Consider the following 21,955-nt stretch of genomic DNA (forward strand, 5'->3'; position numbering starts at 1 on the left):
ATCATAATAGTAAAATTAAATGCAAAAGTCCTGCATTTGTAACTTCAACTGCAAATGAGAAAAATTAGGTGAACCTTGTCTTGCAGCATGTTAAAATAAACAGCTGAGTTAACCGCTCCATGTTATGTTTTGGGAAATAACCTTTAGAACAAACCTAAAGCCATCATCAGCAAGGCTGGGTTATGTACAACCCTAGGATGTCCGGCTGTGTGTGTTGCTCATGCCCAGCACAAGATCATTTCCAAACAATTTTTCACCACCTTTAATATTTCTGCACATAGAATATTTGCCGAATGAATGTACGTATAACCAAGTTAACGCAGCACACTTACAATAATAATACACCATGCACAGAGTGGGGGAAATGGGAGCCACCAACTGTTCTTTGCTGCAACTGAGTTTTGTGCCTTTATTCCAAAGCACTGCACTGAATCACCTACAGTAAGTGCTGCAGTAAATGCATTTTGATACTACCACCACATATTAAATATATGAGCACAACAATGCCATTTAGTACACTACAGCAGTTTATTGTAACCCAGGGGGGGGGGTCCTCAGAGTTACTGCAGGGGGTCCACCAAAGTGTTTGATTATCTAGCCAATGTTTTTTTTTTTAAATGTCTGAAAATATACATTAAATGAATGCAACACATTATTATCAAAGATAAATTTGTTTAAAAAAATAAATTTCCATAACCTCGACGATAGGCTTACTGGCTTACAGGCAAGGTAGCCATGCACAGATACAATTGAGCTGAAGGCTTCAATGTGCCCTCCAAATGTATGTTTAACATTAAAATCTGATGTATAAATATATGAATATGTTGACAATGATCATTGTAATATTTTAGTGTTGTATGCACCTTAAAAAGATGCGTATAGGCTTAAGGCCAACCTAGCTGTGTGACCAAATTTAATATGCAACTCAATTAAACTTGAGTTACAAGTTGTAATAGGGGGTCCCTGCTTCATCTCTCCTTCAACTAAGGGGTCCTTGGCCTAAAACATGTTGAAGACCTATTAGGACCAACTAAAGACACCCTCCTTCCACTTACCCTGCAACGCATGCGCAGTCTGACACAGACCTGACAACAAGCTATCGGATGTGAGCCTTTGATGATATGGGCTCTGCGCTGGCATTTAAATCCTTCGGATAACCTAGAGTCACATGAGCCACGCTTTACAAACATTTCCATTGTCATTATACATACTATAATCGTCCTTCTGCATTCTCACTATGCCGGTAAGTCGACACGCCTGTTGGCATTTTTTGTTTTCTTTGCAAAGGGGTTCCTCCCTTCCTTCCTCACTGATGTGATGCTAACCGGTTAGCGTCGTTAGCATACCATTTCCCCCAGTTCGTTTACGACGCAAGGAAACGGTACATTGTTCCCAACGTTGGATTTTCACCACACATCAGTTAGCACGAAGTAGTAACAGTGTGGGGGTTTGTCAGATTATTTTCAAAATTTGCCGTTGTCAGTTTATTGTGCTAAACAGCTAACGTTATCTCCAACGTTAGTAACGTTACGTTAGCGTTCGCCTGCTTAGCAACCCAGCAAAGGCCTGCCTAGCAACCCATCAACGGCAAAGCAGTTACCGCCAGCTAGCTTCGCTTCGACCAAGTCACTTCAGTCAGAGGCGATTCTTGAGTTTGTTGGGGCCCAGGCAAAAATGCACAGGGGGGCCCTCGAACCAGCGTTCATCAACATTATATTATAAACAATCTGACACGAACAACAACAAAATAGCGACATGTAAAAGAAATATTGTGCAAAAGTGCACATTTAAATTATTTTCAAAATATGAACATTAAAAAAATTGTTATTCTAACATATTAATATTAAGAACAATACAAAACAGAAGGAAAAAATATAAGGGTGATGTAAGGTGGGGCAGGTGGTGCTTCGTGAACCAGTGAACTAAATTGATACAGCTGCGTCATGAATGACACACTGCCTCGAAGCATGTCATACAGCCACAACAGTGACATCTGCTGGCTGTTTGTCAGAACGGCATCAGAAAGAAAGACCTGAAAAACCAGCTGTGTGACGTAATGAGAGCTTGTTCGCAGTGGTCGTGATTGTGGCCGTGGTAAAAGCAGGGACCGAACAGTGTCTTGCAATGTTCCCACTTTATTAGCAAGCAGGCTCGAGCATTATGCCACTAGGTGGGGCCCCCTTAGGGAGGTCAGGTCTTCTGCTGTCATTGCAAACTTTGCGCATTTTTACTGCTGTAAAGTTTGTCAACCCTCGGGGGCCCCCCCTACTGGCCTGAAGCCCCAAGCAGCTGCCACTCTTGCCTGCTGGCAGGCAGCATCTCTGACTAAACTTAAGCTTTCTGCTTGGTTTTATTTACATCAAACACCTTGACAGCTATGCAGTTGTGTCCATGATGGTTAATTGAAATTGAAGCCATAGTAAATTGTCACTGTATAATATAACGTAACGTTACATGCCATGGCATAACTATCTCTGATAAGGGTCCTTTTTTTTTTCCCCAGAGCAATAAACTTGAGAAACATGACAAGCCGGAGGTCAATGATAATGTCAAGGTGGTGGTTAGATGCCGTCCCTTCAACCAGAAAGAGAAGATGATGAGCCACAAACAGGCCGTCAGTGTGGACGAGAACCGTGGGACCATAACTGTCAACAAACTGGAGACTCCCCATGAGCCTCCAAAGACCTTCACATTTGACACCGTGTTTGGGCCAGACAGCAAACAGCTGGATGTCTACAATCTCACTGCCCGCCCCATCGTCGACTCAGTATTAGAGGGATACAATGGTAAAATCAATGTGACATAACCTTATTTTTTTTATTAAGAAACCATTGCTGTAAAATATTCATCTTCATTGTAACGACTGCATCAATTGTTGGAGATATTTTAACACAGACATTCATAATGTACTTTGTAGCATCTTATATATCTATCCCTCAAATTTGTGTTTACTGTGATATAATAAGGACTGTTATTAATTTTACCTTTTTTCATATTTAATACTGGCACAGACACTGTGATTTTATGCTCTGCTGTTGATTTCAGGCACCATTTTTGCATATGGACAAACTGGCACGGGAAAGACATTCACCATGGAGGGTGTGAGAGCAGTGCCAGAACTCAGAGGGATAATCCCAAACTCCTTTGCGCATATTTTTGGTCACATTGCAAAGGCAGAGGGTGACACAAGGTAGGAAAGTAATCAATCTCTAAGCATTCAGTAAAATAAACAGAAATATTTTGTCTATACACATAATCAGTCCAGCTGACGATTCCCGGTGTGTACATCAGTACCAAATAAAGTCAGAACTTTGGTGTCTTGTTTAATTTTCCAATATGCACACTCTACCACACACAATCTTTAGAAATAAAGTAATCTCTGGACAAAGCTTGATACTATTATTAGTAAACTGCCTTGGATTTGTACTGAAGCAAGAGTATCTTACAAATAAAAAAATCACCTATTCAAAGATGGTTTCTTTGAGAAAGACAAACTTGTAATAACAAATAATGGTGGAGAGGATTTAACATGCTCATGCATGCACATATTCAGAGAACTACAAAGCATACAGGCAAAGCATTTAAAGAAATCATTTGTTTAACGGACTATGACAGTTTAGGTCCAACCCTTTTAAAAAGGAACCTAAATTTATTTCAGATGTTTATTAAGATTGAACTGCGTCCAAGCGTTATGAATGAAATATGTATTTACATGGCCTATTTTGCCATTTGCAGCTTTACATTTCAGCATTTATTGGACTTTGAATAAACATTCTTCCACAGGTTTTTGGTTCGTGTTTCGTACCTGGAGATCTACAATGAGGAAGTGCGAGACTTGTTGGGCAAGGACCAGATGCAGAGGCTAGAGGTAAAAGCATAGTCAAAACCAGCTCTAAAAGTTCAGTGATTCATATCAAAACTGTCATGGAGGAACTGTCATGACGGAAACTACAGTATTTTTTCTAAACAGGAAAACTTGCAGAAGATGTCTGAATACATTTGCCTTTATTAACTGTTTAATGCTGACTGATGCTGATTGATTGATGCTGATTTTTTTTATCAAAGGTGAAAGAAAGACCAGATGTTGGCGTGTATATCAAAGACCTCTCGGGTTACGTTGTGAACAATGCTGACGACATGGACAGGATTATGACGCTGGGCCACAAAAACCGTAAGCAGAACAACTGACAGCATGAAGATGGAATTAAATACCCATAAAAATCACACTTTGATCTTTTTTCACTGGCATGTGTCTGTGTGATGCATAGTAAAATCACATTTCAGACAATAAGAAGCATTTAGCAAGAAATGGAAATATAGCTGAACATTAAAGAGGCATTTTTCTTCATTAAAAATTCAATGCATGTAAGCTATGCTGCAATGGGCTATGTGCAAGGACTACTTGTGCCATATTTTATTCCTCTTCTTAGTAGAAAATGATTGAAATATAGAAAATCATAAAAAAACAAACTCATTTCTTTCTTCTTTTTTTTAGGTTCATATGCACATTGATATGTTATCATCCATTCTCATATGGACTAATGTTTTCTGATCAAATGGTATCTCACTGTTTAGGGTCTGTCGGTGCCACAAACATGAATGAACACAGCTCCCGTTCTCATGCGATCTTCACCATCACCATCGAGTGCAGTGAGAAAGGTGTGGATGGAAACCAGCATGTGCGCATGGGAAAGCTTCATCTGGTTGACCTTGCAGTATGTATCTGCGCCCAGAAATTTCTCAGTAACATTGCTTCCAAGAAAATTAGATAATATAGATATAAATAGGACATTTTATTATCTTCCACAATCCATCTAACAACCACCTGCATTAATCTGCCACCCTACACCTACAGGGCTCAGAAAGACAGGGCAAGACAGGAGCCACAGGTCAGCGTTTAAAGGAAGCGACAAAGATCAATCTCTCTCTCTCCACTCTGGGTAACGTCATCTCTGCTCTGGTGGATGGCAAGAGCACACACGTGCCCTACAGGAACTCTAAACTTACCCGTCTACTGCAGGATTCACTAGGAGGAAACTCCAAGACCATGATGGTAATGCGGAAGTTTGAAAACTGTTCTAGAAACATATGTGCTCGAGTTGCACAACAGACTCTTTTTAAACTGAATTGTTTTAATCAAAACTTGCTTAATTTCAGCGATCTACAAATTGACATTTTCTCAACAATTTCAAATTTTGCCAAACTCAACTTTGACATTACATTTTTTGGCTCATGTTTTTTAAATGACATACTTCTCCCCAGTGTGCAAATATAGGCCCTGCGGACTATAACTATGACGAGACCATCAGTACCTTGCGCTATGCTAATAGGGCTAAAAACATCAAGAACAAAGCAAGGATCAATGAGGATCCTAAGGATGCCCTATTGCGCCAGTTTCAGAAGGAGATTGAGGAGCTAAAGAAGAAACTGGTGGAAGGTAATGAGCCTGACAGTAAAAAAAAGAATTGAACAAGTGTTTTTTTAAACACTGACTATGTCTTTTCAAAATGTTGTGCTGTTCTAGGTGAAGAGATCTCTGGCTCAGAGGGCAGTGGATCAGACGAGATGGATGAAGGTGATGATGAAGGAGGGGTGGCAGGAGAAGGCCGCAGGAGACGAAGAGGTAAGAATATAGAGAATATGGAGATGCAAGTGTGTATTTCAGCAAATGACTGAAAATATGTTGATGCAATCTTCATAAGCCTGTGGGGATCGTTTTTTTTTATACGGTGGTTAAGTATGTGGTTTTCATAAATGGTTGGCTATACATCCGTTCAATATCTTGTCAGTATGCTAATTGTAATACGAGTCAGCATTCAATTCTTCAGATATTTATCAAGTTCACAAGTTTGGCTCTACACTTCTTTAAAAGGCTTCTATAAACAACACTTTTCTCATCTGGAACGTTCCCATGTGTTCTCACCTTCACCCTCATTGTTTGTAAGTGGAAAGTGTTATGTACAGATGAAAAAACATAATGAGGTCACAAAATTACATTGTAATGCTGACACTAATGTTCCTGTGAGGGCATGTTCCACAATGATTTTATATTGGTATTGGTGGTGTCATAATTCTACTTTCCAATACTGTAGTATTAGGTTAGGATATTGAAAGTTGATATCGAAGCTGTCGGATTTTTGGACCTACATAGAGCACCTACATGTGGCCTTAATCTCTGCAAACCGATAGCTCTCTGCCTCTACCTGTTTCTCACAAGCTGTCTTTCCACAACCAGGCCGCTGCGAGCTAGGGCTATCTTTGAGCCAGTCGGTGTTAATGACCCTGGGTCGCAAACCGGGAGAACAAAAAAAACATATGCCTTTCTGTTATCGGGCCGATAGCCCCTCAGTATTGCCCTCAAACCTGCCAATAAGCGTCACTCATGCTGCATTTCAGTAGTGTTTCAACATGCCCTCCTTCACTTTCCTTCAGCCCTTGGTATTACGTAACAGCATACGTCACACGGAGGCCCCGGAAGGAGCAGGGGAGGAGCGGGGGATGAAATGGAACACACCTGCCCTTGTTCACTTTAAGCCCAAACTATCATGGATCCGACATCAGTTGTAGAATCATTACAATGGGATGAAGGCATTTTCTATGGACTACTGCAATTCGTCGCCGCTTTCTGAATAGCTGCACCCGTCTTTGATTCTAAAACTTCTGTTTGTGATCTATATCATCATTATCATCAGTAATATTGCTATGATACATAGCAAAATAATTTACATTCCGTGCATTTACAAATAACGTTGAGAAGAAATTACACAAGTCAAGTGTGTGCATAAATATATACTAAGTAGGCTAAATATTTAGTGTAATTAGTAATGTTTCAGTAAAATATTAAGCTATAAATTTGATTTTCTTAAGAAACTATGCTGAATAGGTGAGTGAGCAGCCTACACATGTAAGAATACAGACTTATAATAACACATTATATATAGAAAAACTGAAAAGCAAATGGATAACTGCAATGCATTGTGGGTGATATCCACCTCTGGAGTGACCATTGTTGTTCACGCGATCACTCAGCCCTTCGAGGGTCGATCTCACCAAGTTCACTTCAGTTTTTCAGAAACACTTATGATGGCGGTGGGGATTCCCCCGAGGGCAAGTGCTGAGGGGAAGTGAATGAGTGCATTTTGAACCACTGTTGAAACGCAGCATCAGACTCATCAGACAAAAAGCTGTTTAGCTAGCAAAAAAATGAATGCCAAAAACTAACCAAATAAATCTGCCTACGGTCACCTGGTTGTGGCCATGGCGGTCTCTTGACGGCATTAATCCGAAACAGCAATTTATATTTTCAATATTTTTATAATATTTTTACCTGCAAAACAAAAGCTCACTCCTGCTCTGAATGGTGGGTCATGTTCACCTGCAACATGGCCCCGACATAGGCCCACCGTAGCAGCATCTAACGCCAGAAGTGACAATAGAAAAGCGACTGGTCTTGGCACGCTCAATTTCACCCGTGTTTTGCTCTGTAGTGGAAAGGCAACTACTGTGTGCTCTGGTGGAAGGGGTCCTCCTCTGCTTATTTTCCAGACAGCAGCAGCAGCAATAGCTCAGAATTTGCCTGGTCCTCCTCAGTGCCACCGACCACTGAGGATAAACCTCAGAATAGTGAGTTGGAGCAGCACTCTGCTCTACCAACCCACCTGCCCACAAACTTAAGCCCTTTTCACACATGGAACCAGTAAATTGTTGGTTTTAAATACAGATTTTAGACGGAGACCCATTTTCTTCATGCCATGGTTGATTTACTGTCCGAGGATATCGAGTTACAAAAAGATGACCCCAAGGATTAAGAGTGTATCAGTTCTCATACCGCACAGGCTATCTAAATGATTAGCAAGCAGATTTTCCAGCTGATTGACTGTTTATCACCATGACTTGAGACTTTAGGAGACTTGCCCCACTTAAGCAACCTTAATAGTTTATCATAAAACCCTGTAGCGCCCCTTAAGAAATCTGCCATATCTATTTGATCATAAATTAAATACGATGGATGATTCTGCAGTCTGTCAGAATACTTTAATCAAAAAAATGGAAAAGAGTTAGTTTTAAATGTTTCTTAATATTTTGTAAATGGGCATGAATGAAAGTGGAAAATCGGGACCGATGTATTTGAGTGTGGTCATTTAAAAAAAAAGTTTTATCTGTGTACCTAGGTGGTTTTCTTAGGGTATTTCCTGATAACTTGATGTCTCATACACAGATTGAGTCATTCCTAGTATTTCCTCTTTAAAGTGGTCGGCGTGAACTGTGTTTGTAACTGCATAACCGTCTGTAGATGGGTGCGCATGATTAACAATAAAATGCAACAGGTCTGCATATAAATTTGATTTAACTGAGCAGCTTAGGTGTGGAATCTGTATGTATGCATTTTTAAGGAATTATTTAGTTTTTATGCCTTGGTCTGATAGAGAATAATAGAGAGATGACAGAAAGTGAGGCAAGACAGGAATGCAACAAAGGTTGACCGGTCGGACATGAATTGGGGACAGGCGCCTTTACTGCTCGGTCACCCTCCCCGGGGCTTCAGGGATTTTTTCAACAGCTTTTCTGTTTATCGCAAGCATGTCATAATTGTCAATTGCTATCCGCCACTATGTGTTTTAATACAGATACAAATGCTGGGCTGTGCAAGGGCTGTGCAGCAGTAAGTAGAAGGAGGCAGGTTTTTTTTTTTATTGAACCGCAGTAAATACATTTTAAGGTAACCTTATTTGTTACTGTTGTTAATTTGATTGACACCTGAGCTGTTTGGGTACTGTGTAGGCAAATTGCCAGAATTCATTTTCTCAGAGGTTTTTTGGATTACAGTACATGTGTGAAAGGGGCTTTATACTTTCCTTGTCTGTGCCACTCCTGTAGGCTCGCATCCCAGCCCCCCTCCCCCCCCCCAAAGATTTTTACATGAAAATGATTGCAAAGGTTCCTGGTGGTGTGCAAGTGTTGATAAGAATGTCTTGGGGCAGATCCATACATTTAAATGAACTGTTGCACTGTTATACTGATCCTTCCAAAAAAAATGGCAAAATCTGAAGTCAAATTACTCCTACTTTTTTTTCCATCAATGACCTAAATCAACACAGTTTCGACATGTTGGACTGGTTCTGCATGACGATTTTAAAATCCTCAGTGTCAGCTTACACCTCTGCCAGGCTTTATTGTGTTACCTGTAACCCCTGACCGTCAAAGACATAAATCACCCACATCCTGTTTCATTTTATAAGTGATATTTATTTATTTTTTTGCATCATATCTATCCACTGTCGATTCCCATATGATAGTTAGTTATTATTACAGAAACTTTCTTTTGTTTGATGTCCCCACTCCTGCCCCAATATGTGGTGTTCAACTCTTTAGAGTCAGAGATCACTCTGTAATGTGCTGCTCTTTGTCTCTCTCTCCCCACCTCCTGGTGCAAATGCTGCCTGTCTGACTTGCTAAACACCTCTTAATTGAAGAAGAAAGAGGTTGGTGTAAGAATCTAAATACAGTAGTCCTTCTGTCCTGTAGCACTGGTATCTCTTCTTACACAGATGATCCAGATGGCCACCGTGTGTTTCAGTAGATATTTCACTAACTCTGACTAATCTGATAACAGAGGTTTATTGTTTAATTGCTGTTAACATTTTTTCTGTCTGTTCACTGACTATCACTCACTCGTGTCTCATGCTCTCCATCGTCATAGCCCCCATGTCATTTAGAGAATCTTGCACTTTTTAGTTTCCCTTATTTTCAATTTTGCTTACACTAACAATTATTTAAGACTGTGCATTAGCAAGTCAGAACTTTGTGCAACTGTATCTCACTGGCATTCACGCGTAGGAGGTCACGCTGAGATTCCTTAAAAAAACATAAATTTGGCTTCTGAAGTGCAAATTTATGATCTAAAATAGCACATATTAAATTATACTAATGCTGATTAAAAACCACAGTATAGAATGTTCTGCATTGACGAGTAACTTGGAAGATACATCTAATACAACCTGTCAATTAAAGACACTATGGTTCACTGTGTCTCTCTTAAGGGAGGAAGAAGGTTTCACCAGACAAGATGGTAGAGATGCAGGCTAAGATCGAAGAGGAAAGAAAGGCCTTGGAGGCCAAGCTGGACATGGAGGAGGAGGAGAGGAACAAGGCAAGAGCAGAGCTGGAGAAGAGGGAGAAGGACCTGCTTAAAGCTCAGTGAGTCCATGAAAAGAAAAATATTTGTGTAACTTTTTAAATGTGGTATTCATGATGATCCAGATCAAATAATTGTCTTTAATATGTCTTTAATTGTTAGTGGCTGTGGTAATCTCTCATTTGAGCCTGATCCACCTCTAACCCCTTAGGCAGGAGCATCACCTTCTGCTGGATAAATTGTCAGCCTTAGAGAAGAAGGTGATCGTGGGTGGGGTGGACCTCTTAGCCAAGGCTGAGGAGCAGGAGAAGCTTTTGCAGGAGTCCAACAATGAACTTGAAGAACGTCGTAGGAGAGCAGAGCGGCTGCGGAGAGAGCTGGAGGAGAAAGAGGTAAGAATAGATGACCAAAAACCTTGGATTAGCCAATAACAAGTACTGACTGTTATGTAGTTGTCAGTATGAACTGAAATGATTACATGAATGTGTGCATTAGTTACAACATATTGGAAACTCCAGCCACACTGTAACCGTAGTAAAGTTAAAGTTGTATCCAAGTTGTGTCTAAAGGATCGAAGCCCTTTGCAAGCCGTTCTGCTTCCTGAACTGGATCCAAATTTTAATGTTACTGACGACAACCGGATTAGGTGAGACCTTGTTGGCCGCTATGGGGAGCTGTGAGCAAATCGTAGAATTCAAAGAACAGGAGGAAGATTTCAGTATGAGCCCAGGGCGGGTAGGCACCGCAGAGCCAATATAAAGGTTTATTAATGTTACAAGCCCAGAAGTAAGGGCGGAAATTAGGGAGTGCTAGTCCCCCTTTAGGTTTAGGGAGTTGAAAAATATGTTTTTTGATACAGGCTGGTTTATTCTCCCAAATAAAGGTGTTAAGTTGTTGGTCTAGATTTGTTCTAGATTTGTCCTTACAATCTTACAATCTACGCTTAAAAGTAAGACCGGTCTGTAGCTGCCACGAGGGAGGATCCCTGTCTTTCTTCAGGAGCAATGAAATAGATGCCCCATACAAGATCGCTGGCAGCCTGCCTTCAGTAAAGGAGTCATTGAACATTCTCAAAAGGATGGGAGCTAATAGCATCGAGTATGCTTTAAAGAACTCAACTATAAAACCATCGGGAACAGAAGATTTCCTGTTTTGTATAGACTTGATCGCTTCATGCACCTCCAGCAGAGAGATGGGTCTACCGAGTTCCCTAGCGATGTTTATATCAATCTGAGGACATGTTAAACAGTCTAAGTATATAGAATACAGAAGTATATAGTGCATTGAATTTTAGAGATCAGTCTAGAAGCTCTAACTGCCTTGCTGAGCCAAGAGTCTCCCTGCCTTATCTCCCTGCTTTACCTGTAAAATTTTATGACTGTATCTTGCATGGTTGCGATGCTACTGTGGCGACAAAATATGTCTGCAGACCTATTTGGCACAGCCCCCTCTGTGGTTGTTCCCGCTACAGTAGGTGTCACCATGACCCCATTGTGCTATGATGACACACACAGACAGACAGAGAGACAGACAGACAGACAGACAGACTCACAAGGTGAAAACAATACCAGTGTCACTGTCGCTGCTGGTAATTAGAATAGTACCATCTTCACCCACAGATGCATCAGCCGTCTACAATTCCGTCATGTAATGCTGCACATTAGGTGGAAAAAGTATGACATCAAATACCACATTGTTTACATGAGTTGTCAACCTCAATGTTGGCCTGATTTATATTGAAATGGCTTCACCGTTGTGACTGGAAAATATAGTTCCACGCTCATACTCACTCTCTCACTCTCTCACTTTCATTGTGTACAAAGTAAAAACCGCTGTTCAGAGGTAGTGATGTAATCGTCAGGATTTAAAAACAATTTTTTACATTCTCGGTATTAAGACAGGTTTAAGATGTTAATTTTATGACTGCCTTTTTAATCTCTGTAGGTTGTTCACTGTCATGACCACAGACTACAGCTTGCTTCTTCATAATCACTGATATCTCTCCCTCTTTAAACAGCAAGAACGTCTGGACATAGAAGAGAAGTACACTAGTCTGCAAGAGGAGGCTCAAGGAAAGACCAAAAAGCTGAAGAAAGTATGGACCATGCTGATGGCTGCTAAATCAGAAGTAAGCATAACATAAAAGAGCGACACTGAGATAGATCAGACATTCCCTGTTAGCAGGGTGGTGTAGTGTGTAGGTACAATCATTCAGCACGTAGGATCATAAGCCCCAAGAGTGTTATGGGAGATCGAGTTCATAAAGAATATTTTCTAAAAAACTTTTTAATCAGAGCTTAAACTTATTGTTTTTTTGAAGTTTGTATAGATTGATCAGGGAAACTAAACACATTGAACCACTGTGGGTGTTTTGTTTGTTAGATGGCAGATCTGCAGCAAGAGCATCACAGAGAGATTGAGGGCCTCCTGGAGAACATTCGCCAGCTGAGCCGGGAGCTGCGGCTCCAGATGCTCATCATAGACAACTTTATTCCCCAGGAATACCAGGTGTGTTTGTGTTTGTACATTTATAGCAACTTTATCAAATTTGAAGTATTTTGCCTTTGTTTAATACCTATGGCTTGTATTGTTCCCTCACAGTATTGTTCCTTCACATCAGTACACACAAAAAAGAGGCATAAGCTTACAGACAGATTTTCATCTTATTTAGGTCGTGTTGGAACAGTTAATTGTTATTCATGGAGCTGTTTTTCTTATTCTGTGTATAATAAAGCAGCTAGAAAAGTAGGCAACACAGTTGATCCATTGACAGTCAATATAAATTAATTGATGCATGATGAAGGGCCTGTGTCCACATGGTGTTTTTTTTCTGGCAACAGTGTTTACATTAGCTTGATGGCTACACAGCTAACAACAAGATAACAATGTGCATTGATAAAAGTACCACACACAGTAGCAACAGTCAGTGTTAGGTTGATCTGCTCCCACAAATGGGCTTTTCTTTCTTTGTTGTCATAGTTTCCTGAAACGGAGCACACCAGCGTTTTTCCTAAAAGGTTCAGAGATTTTAAACTAGAAGTGCTCGGAGCGGCTGTACAAAAAAGGCAGAGTGCTCGGTAAAAAGATGCTGGCTCCTGCTCCTTTTCTCTAGGCGGCTGCTTATGCTCTCTCCTCATTGGTAACAATAGAAAATAGATGCTGGCCCTCATAAAATATGATTTGTGGACACTCGAAGATTCTTTTTTTCTCTTATTTAAATAACCTCGTTAGCCTGGCTTATATATCACTTACAACCTCACAAACTTACCAAATCATGAACATGCAGCAGGCTGCACACATTGTTCAAATAAAAGCAGACTTCCCTCCAGAGGGAGAAAAAGCACACTGTGACACAAAATATGCTTCAGTTAACGCAATTGTTTGATTTAGGTTCGAAATGTAAAATAGTAAAACCTAAAAACACATACTAGTGATGCACGGATTGCAGTTAATGTCCGCGGGCACTGGGAGTTAGCAAGCAGCAATTAATCTGTCGATCAGATGGGTAGGTTCATAAACAATAACATTCTGATTAACAGCGGATGGGTTGTGGTTGGGTGAAATAGTACATAATTTAGGACAATATTAATTGCATTCTATAAATGTAGCAGAAAGCAGAGCTGCTTTCCACTGCTGCAGCAGACAGCTGATCATTTTACGTCAGGCATGTGTGTCGGAGTCCCCATTAAAAGTGATGGTGTGTGTGAATTTATGCACCAGGAACAGCAGCTTTCAGTGATTTTTTTCAGAAGCTTAATGTTTAGTTCTGCATACTTTGCATGGAGCGCTCCGCAGAGGCAGAGCCGACCTCCACTTTTGAGATGATTTGTGACCGTGACCATATGAACAGAGAAACGTTGTCTGGCTTCAAGTGGACCTATCCCACAGACCACTCTGTGAAGCAGACGTCCGCTGCTCCACGAAGCAGAGGCTCTCATACAGGGACTGATAGAGTGAAACGTCAATGGGTCTCTAAAGAGAAAAAAATAAGTAATGTGGTTGAGTGGCAGATGGACTCCAACCTGCAGCCCTTTGCTGCATGTCACCCCCTTTCTCTCTCCTATTTCCTGTCAACCTCCAGCTACCCTATCCTAATAAAGGCTTGAAGATGCCAAAAAAACATCGATTTGGATGACGTCCGAGCTGATCCTTGCATCTCTAACTCACACACAACCAAACGGCAGCTAAAAGTGTTACAAACTGCATTTGAACGACTCATCGCCTGCATCTAGTTTTTATATTTTCTCATGTTTTCCTGTGTAGGAGATGATAGAGAATTACGTGCACTGGAATGAAGACATTGGAGAATGGCAGTTGGTGAGCTCACATTGCATAATTCATGCACACTATTGTTTGCAGTTTGCTGGACATCAATGTAAAGTGCTTCTGTGTTTTATGTCTTTCAGAAATGTGTGGCATACACTGGCAACAATATGAGAAAACAGACCCCGGCTCCGGACAAAAAAGAAAAAGATGTATGTCATTTGCACTTGTTTTAATTTCTACCTGAGAAAGCTTTCTGTAGTGACCCATCAGCCCCCACCCCCGAGAGTGTGTGTTGACCTCTCTCTTTCTGTTCCTTCCGCCTGTAGCCATTTGAGGTGGATCTGTCCCATGTGTATCTGGCCTACACAGAGGAGAGCATGCGGCAGTCACTGATGAAACTAGAGAGACCCAGAACCTCTAAAAGTGGCAAGAGTGGACGACCCAAGACTGGGCGAAGGTAATCTACTTTTTACACAGGCTCTGTTCTCTCCCCCATATGGATCATTCAGAGGTTACACTGATCAGCAATCAGATGAATGCAACAACAGCACTTAACACCTTCTGCGAGATGTTTTTCTTTTTTGCTGCTACTAATTTTATGACGGGAAGAGAGAGATGGCTGATTTCAAAGTGATGTAAATGTCACTGCCATTATCAAAGCAGCAGATCTTGTAAATGTGCACTTCCACTGACTGTTCACTGGCACACATAAACGTGGGAGGAGTAATGATTATCTTGGAGACACAGATGCATTTACACCTATCCAACAGCTGGTTAACAGTAATTGGAATAAAACATGTCAGAATTAGCTAGATAGCTAGCTAATCAGCCAGCCAGCCAGTCGTTCTACAAGTTAAAATGTATAATCCACACTCTCTTGTTACAGTAAAAAAACATCATCAGATAAGTGACAACTTTGTTCGTCTCATTTACAGTAACAAGTGGAGCATGCTTGAATTAGCAAGCCAGCTAGTCAGCCAGCTTTTAAATAAGTAAAAATGTAACAACTTAGTGCTTCATCCACAAAGAAAGGTGTTATTGCCAAACCAGTGACAACTTTGTTCGGCTCATTTTCTGTAACCAGTGTAGCATTAAAGCATGGTGAAGCTAGCAAGCTAGCTAGCAAACCAGCTGAATACAAGTGAGTAGGTTGGAAATACAAATGATAGTAGCCTGTAAAAAAGCCTAAACTGTGAAGTTATTGGCTGAATTGAAAATTGATTGAAAACTGGTTCAGGCAGCATATTGGTAAAATTAGTTTCTAATTGGCAGAGGAGCAGAAGCCTCATATTGGCCAAATTAAAAAAAATGACCAAGCCCTCTCAACGTCTCTGGTCTGCAGAGACACAAACTTGCTTCAGTTGGACATTTTCGTAGGCATCTTAGTATTAATGACCCTGCTTCTTCACCATCGGATGTTTGTTTTCTTCCAGTCTTGCACAGGCCGCATGATAGAAATTTCATCAACAAGCCTACTCATTCGCTATGGGCTCAATCGGAGATTACATAGACTTTGTACGAGGGAACCGGCAGGTTAAAGTCAGTTTTCTGTCCAATCCAAATGATTGGGGCATATGCATTCTCACATACAGCTCCTCTGGGCAATGTGCTTTCTCCCAAGGATGGTTTGACCCATCACATTTCAAATAATCTCTAATACCTCTTGGTTTGCATTTTCACTCTGCTTTTTCCATATCTGGTCTTAATGTAATACCCCTGATTCTGTGTTATTTTGCTCACACTCATGTTAGCTGGTTATTTGCAATTTAACTTGTGGTTTCACAGTTTTTCGTCTGTACTTCATATTATAAACACGCTATGTATAGAACGCAGATATGAAGCGCAAGCAGGACGGTATTTGAGGTTATCATGATATACTAATATTCTGAGAAACGAGAATGCAGAAAGCTCTCTGAAGTTGTTGATAACACTTATCGTGTAACTATCTCCACACAGGAAAAGATCTGCAAAGCCAGACGCTGTGATCGAATCCCTTCTGCAGTGAAGATAGCATAGAGGAGAGCTTGGTTTCACTGCAACTTTCATGTTACTTTCAGAAAAGAAGTCATTAGTCCAATCTGAAGAATTTATTGTTGAACATTAAAAGTTAAAGTTTATCTGAATACACTGTATATGTGGTATGGTATTACGAGCTGTACCTATGACAGGATTAAAGGGATAGTTGAGCTTTTTCAAGTGGGGTTGTATGAGGTACTGGTACATAGTCAATGTGTTGCCTATAGAGGACAGCTAATTACGCCCGTCTGCTTCTTCAAACACGGGATGTTCCAATTGTCATCTACTGTAAGAAATGCACTATGTATGTATGTAAGTATGTTATAAAACACTACTTCAAAAATGTCGAACTATCCCTTTAGGACTTCTTGACCAAGAGGAGCTGTTATTTGTATTATAGTGTAAGACTTCTTTGTGTCACACGTTTTTGCTTTGAACACATTTCGGTGGCAGCAGCTTCTGTATAAATTAAGCTCTTTTACCCCTAGCATTTAGTAGGAATTTACCTCAAACACTTTTCACATATCCTCTGAAATTAGTATTGTATTTAACACACTGTTTCATGATGAACGCCACATTGATTAAGTTGTAAATTCTGTATTACTGATATGATATGATGATACCTGCTATGTGAGCATTCATATTAAACTACCCTTGCTGATATTAATACATTATAACTGATTTCTAATTAAGGGTGTAACGTCATTTAAATGAAAGCAAATGATTAATCTCTGGGCACAAGCTGTAGCCTTAGTGTTTCTTCCCACTGAATCGAACAAATCATCGAGAGAGAAACAAAGAAACACTAATGTGGAGGTAAAAAATAGAGGAGAATGTGTAAATGCAAAGTGCAGCATAGGGGCATGCATGCCAGTCAGCAGAAATGTTAGTGCCATTTGCTGATCTAAGCAAGTCATATTTTCTATTTATTTCGAATGTCAGAACATTTTGTGTTATATTGAAATGCACCATACATACTATATGCCTTAGTTTAATGCACTAGTATGAGTTTTTTTGTGGAGATGATTTAATTTTACGATGTTCTGTAGTCGAGGTAAACTTTTCTTTTTGTATCATAATGTATGTAAAATGTTCACATCCAACAAACCCATGGATATTTTATTTATTAAATTATTTTACATGTTTTATCTCACATTCTTGTTGCGCCTTCATTTTTAAATCAGTGATAATTCTAATTGTTTATTGGTGCTTTTGAAAAAGGTTATGATGGCACATGACAGCCATGTTATATTATATATTACATTTCCTACAGTTGGAGAAACTGTAAACCCAGTAAGTAAGTGGTGTCTTAAAAAGTAGCCTCTTGTTAAAAAGTTGTTCTTCAGTCTAAAACCGCTTTTACTGGATGACTGGAGGGTGGATCGGCATAAAATATTATATGCTTTTTGTGAAATAAAAATTGACAAACAACAAACCAATGTGCCACTATAATTTATTGATGTATAAATACGAATAGTACAAAAATAAGATCTGCAGAAAAAATAAATATGTTTTAGAATAAATAGAAATAACTTATAACATATTACATAAATAATACATCATTCCTAATAATTCATGCGGTCACACATCTTTTGCAGCGCGCTGAACAGCCCATGATGTCTTTCAGAAGAGTTTTCAGAGAATATGTATCAGTTGTGTTCAGGGAACAAGTCACATGGCTCATCTGAAACAAAATGATTATGACAGTTTTAGTTTGAAGCAAACAAAGCTGAATACAACTGAAGCAAAATGTTTGAAAACAAAGAGCATATTCATCATTAGATCAGAGTGTAAGTCACTGGAAAGATACATATGTATGTATTTTGGTCTGGTTTAGGACTAAAAAGCAGGTTCAGTAACTGAATTCCTCTTTACCTCTTTGTTGCACTGATTTAACAGATGACGGAGTCGGTTGTACTTAGCATGTGCATTGGGTGGTTCTGTTGCATTATTCAGAGCCTTCTCAGCCAAACAGAAGAACTGTGTCTGTGAAGAGAAAGACACAATTATTGGTATTCAACAAGTTGAAGTTGAATAAGTCTGTAGAAATCAGCAAAACATAATCTTGAGGAGTTCAGAAAAAGTCACTATGTGCACAATAATCACAAGAATAAGAAATTATTTCCAACATACCACACACACTGCGTCACGATCTGTTGATATCATTGGCACTTGTGCTTCTGATTTCTGCATTGGCGAGATTCAATATTTAAGTCAGTATATTAAAAAAACAAACAAACCACATGTGGTTCGGTAGTCTTCTTACCACTTTACTGGACAGGTTCTTTGCCACGTCATGAATTTCTTCCAGCAGGTGATCTCTACAATGTATTGATGCTGCGTAGCCCATCGCAGCCACCCCCATCATCATCAGCGTGAGACGTAGAGTGTTCTTCATGTCTTTGAAAGAGACTGTGAGCCTGCACTGTCAGGTTGAGCAGAAAAGTTGAATACCCTCTTACTCTTACTACGGTTGCTACTTATACTATTATGCTGACACTCTGAGGCCACAGCACACAGACACGTCAGAGGAGGAAGACGCCAAATAAGGTGTGATGTGTATCTGTTATACTATCAAATGTTCCACTGAAGCTTGGAGTAATATTACTAAGCAATTACCTGCTAACCCTTTATCAGTAAAGCGCTCACCAAGAATTGCTGGTCATCAACTTGTTGATGTGTTAACATCTTATGAAGATTGTCCTAATATTCAAGGATGCAAAAAGGACCTAATCCTATCACTTCAACTGTCAGTGTAGTGGAAGTGTATTTATATATCAAAAGTCAACTTAATTGTCAAGTCTGCAATATGTGCCAGACATACAGAGCAATCACGGTGCAATAAGTGCAGTGGATAGAAGTAAAATATACAATAAATATTGATTATATAGTATAAAGTTTAATTTTATAAAGGCTGTGTCAGCCTGCTGTGAAACAGAGATGCTTACAGACATTTTTACACGGGACATTTTGACTTGTTGCAACAGGAAAGCACAGGTGGAAGTCGTCGTGTCAATTTATCATTCTGTTTGAACAATTTCTTCATATATGTTTGCGGCAGGATGCATTTCCCTGTCAGCTGACACAGGAAATTATTAAATAACACAGACTGCATCTTAAACCTTCAGGCACACAGGAGCAGTCAGTCGCATGGGCACTGATTAGCATTGTCATGAACGACCATGCTGTGGATCCTGTTTTTCCTTTTATTATGAGCCTCTGTCCAAGTATCCTGGTCATCTTGTCCAACCTGTATATGCTCTGTTACCCTATGCTTTTAGTAAGACCTCTGAACCTAACCAATGCTGTCGGAGTTGAATTATTAATTTGTTAAAAATGAAATTGCCTCAACCGAACCAATGAAAGAAAGGATGACTCTAAACATTGAAGTGTGTAAGCCAACAGGCCGCCATTATCCTTTATATTATTATGTTTATCTCATTATTGTCATACTTTAATGTCATGGCATTTCAAAATGACTGCAGTGAGTAGGCTCATTGGAAATATTTTGAGTCAAGCCTTTATCCCACACATCAGGAAGAGGAAAGTGTGACTGAAAGAACAAAATCCTGTCAGCTTCAGTTTCCTTTTACTCTGGGTCAAAGGATGTTTTAGTTTAACACCTGCTCACCTGCTCATCTTAAAATACATGCAATTTGTGTAATTATTGAAATAAAACAAATGACAGAGTTATTATAATTTAAGAAAAACAAATTTACTTTTATTTTAATTTTACTTAAATACATTTAAGTAAAATATCGCCTGTGACGGCTGCCAGCAATCCTACCAATAATTTCAAAAGCTGACCCGTTGAGGAGTACTTTATTGAAATGGCAACATTTTTGGTGAACTGTTTCATAAAAACAAAATTTCAGTTTGAATACTAATTGTTGAGAATATTGCAGAGTAGGAGGATTACTGGAAGTTTTAGCTGAACTTTAGTTCATATCAGAAGCATACTCAAACATTCACACCTCCTCGCTTTACACAATCTTAAAAGAAGAGCCCCACCTGCAGGTGATATTTTCATTTTGTACTACCCGTTGTTAGCAGTTTCACTGAAAGAGACATTTACCCTCTAAACTTCTCAGATGGTTTTAATAAAATAACAGTTAAGGCACAAAAATTATCAAACATTTCAGAGAAAGAGATTTAATGCAATGTGTAGTCCTACATCAGCCAACTCTTTCTAGGAAGCTAAGGTAGGAGTCCCTGGACCACACTGCTGCAGTACATTTCTGCTCACTAGTGGTGAAAGAAGAACTCAGATCTTTTACTTAAGTAAAAGTAGCAATTCCACAATGTAAAAATACTCTGTTACAAGTATGAGCCCTTCCACTTCAGTAAAAACACAAAAGTATTAGGATCAAAATATAAAATAGTAAAAGTAGCCTACTTATGCACAATGGGAAATTTCAGAATAATGTATAGGCTTTTATATTATTGTATTATATGTATATTATTAGGGACTAAGGCCGGGTAAGTCTTATCCTTTTCAATAATAATGTAATTCATCTATATAACTTTTCAAAGTTGTAAACATGGGCTAAACATTTTAAATGTGTCCGAGTTTGATTCCTGTTTCAGTGTATGCGAATGATGAATCAGCTGACAGGAAGTTAAGAAGGACGTGTGTGTGTGTGCGTGTGTTGAACTGAACTGTACAGCGCTTTGGTGGACTGTTGGTCATTTAAAATGTGCTCTATAAATAAAGTTTGATTTAATTTGGTTTTTTTGCATTCTGGACAACTGAGGCCAGAGACCTGCCACCCGTGTTCAGAGTGGCCTGACTGTTAACCCGAATAAGTTGAGTACTTAAAACATTTTAGCAAACTGGTTGCCCTAAAATAATTAAATAATGTTTGTTTTAATATTTAAAAAATGAGCGGACGGCATTGGCTCAATACCAAGTTTGTTTAACTTAAAAACATTAGTAATATCAATTGCGTTGCCCCTTTTTTCCACTTAAAACTTAAAGTTAAGTGCACTTACCTCCAATATGATTAAACTTAAAAACATTAGTAATATCAATTGCTTTACATATTTATTTGACTTAAAACTTTAAGCTGAATACACTAACCTCCACGTTGCTTTCCCTTAAAAATTCCTTTGCGCAAATACTTCACTATCAGAAGAGTCAAATAAAATCTGTTTAATTAAACAAATTAACTATACAGTTTAAATTAAGAAAATAAAAAGCAAAAACACAAGAGTACATTCTTGTCTACGTGTTTTATTAAACCTGTCTTTATCATGTTAACCAACAAAATAGGTTTGCCATCAAAAAATCAAATAGGACTCTTGTGATACCTGATAGCATTAAACTACAAAATCAATGGCAATGCTATACAAAATAGGCAGCAATAGGAATTAAAGTAGATCAGTGCTAATAGCATGAATCACACACCAAATCAGGATGGAATCAAACAATATCAGCGGCAATGCATAAAAAATAACTTGCATATCAAACAGTGCTGACAGTAAATATAGTATTTTTAAAGCGCAACATTACAAATAACCAAGCACTCCAATCCAGAG

At 39.3% G+C, this 21,955-nt stretch overlaps 1 protein-coding gene and 1 long non-coding RNA gene across 2 annotated transcripts; one reads left to right on the forward strand and one right to left on the reverse strand.

Moving 5' to 3' along the window:
* The first annotated feature begins 1,095 nt into the window (after window positions 1–1,095).
* On the forward strand, window positions 1,096–17,564 carry kif3a (kinesin family member 3A). Its single transcript, XM_083915188.1, has 17 exons — window positions 1,096–1,243; window positions 2,504–2,786; window positions 3,046–3,190; window positions 3,784–3,868; window positions 4,066–4,171; window positions 4,576–4,715; window positions 4,856–5,053; window positions 5,263–5,437; window positions 5,525–5,623; window positions 10,041–10,197; window positions 10,347–10,527; window positions 12,153–12,263; window positions 12,518–12,643; window positions 14,399–14,452; window positions 14,542–14,610; window positions 14,728–14,858; window positions 16,358–17,564. Exons 1-17 carry the CDS (start codon window positions 1,238–1,240, stop codon window positions 16,404–16,406), a joined length of 2,115 nt encoding a protein of 704 aa, XP_083771314.1. The 5' UTR covers window positions 1,096–1,237; the 3' UTR covers window positions 16,407–17,564.
* Window positions 17,565–17,994: 430 nt separating this feature from the next.
* Window positions 17,995–18,605, reverse strand: LOC310948078. The gene is made up of 3 exons (XR_014593233.1): window positions 18,551–18,605; window positions 18,293–18,403; window positions 17,995–18,101 (listed from the first exon to the last, which is right to left on the reverse strand). It is a non-coding gene; the product is annotated as an uncharacterized lncRNA (long non-coding RNA).
* Between the last annotated feature and the right edge of the window lie 3,350 nt (window positions 18,606–21,955).

This window comes from Echiichthys vipera, assembly GCF_963691815.1.
Source record: "Echiichthys vipera genome assembly, chromosome: 6".
In the NCBI taxonomy this organism is placed as follows: Eukaryota; Metazoa; Chordata; class Actinopteri; order Perciformes; family Trachinidae; genus Echiichthys; species Echiichthys vipera.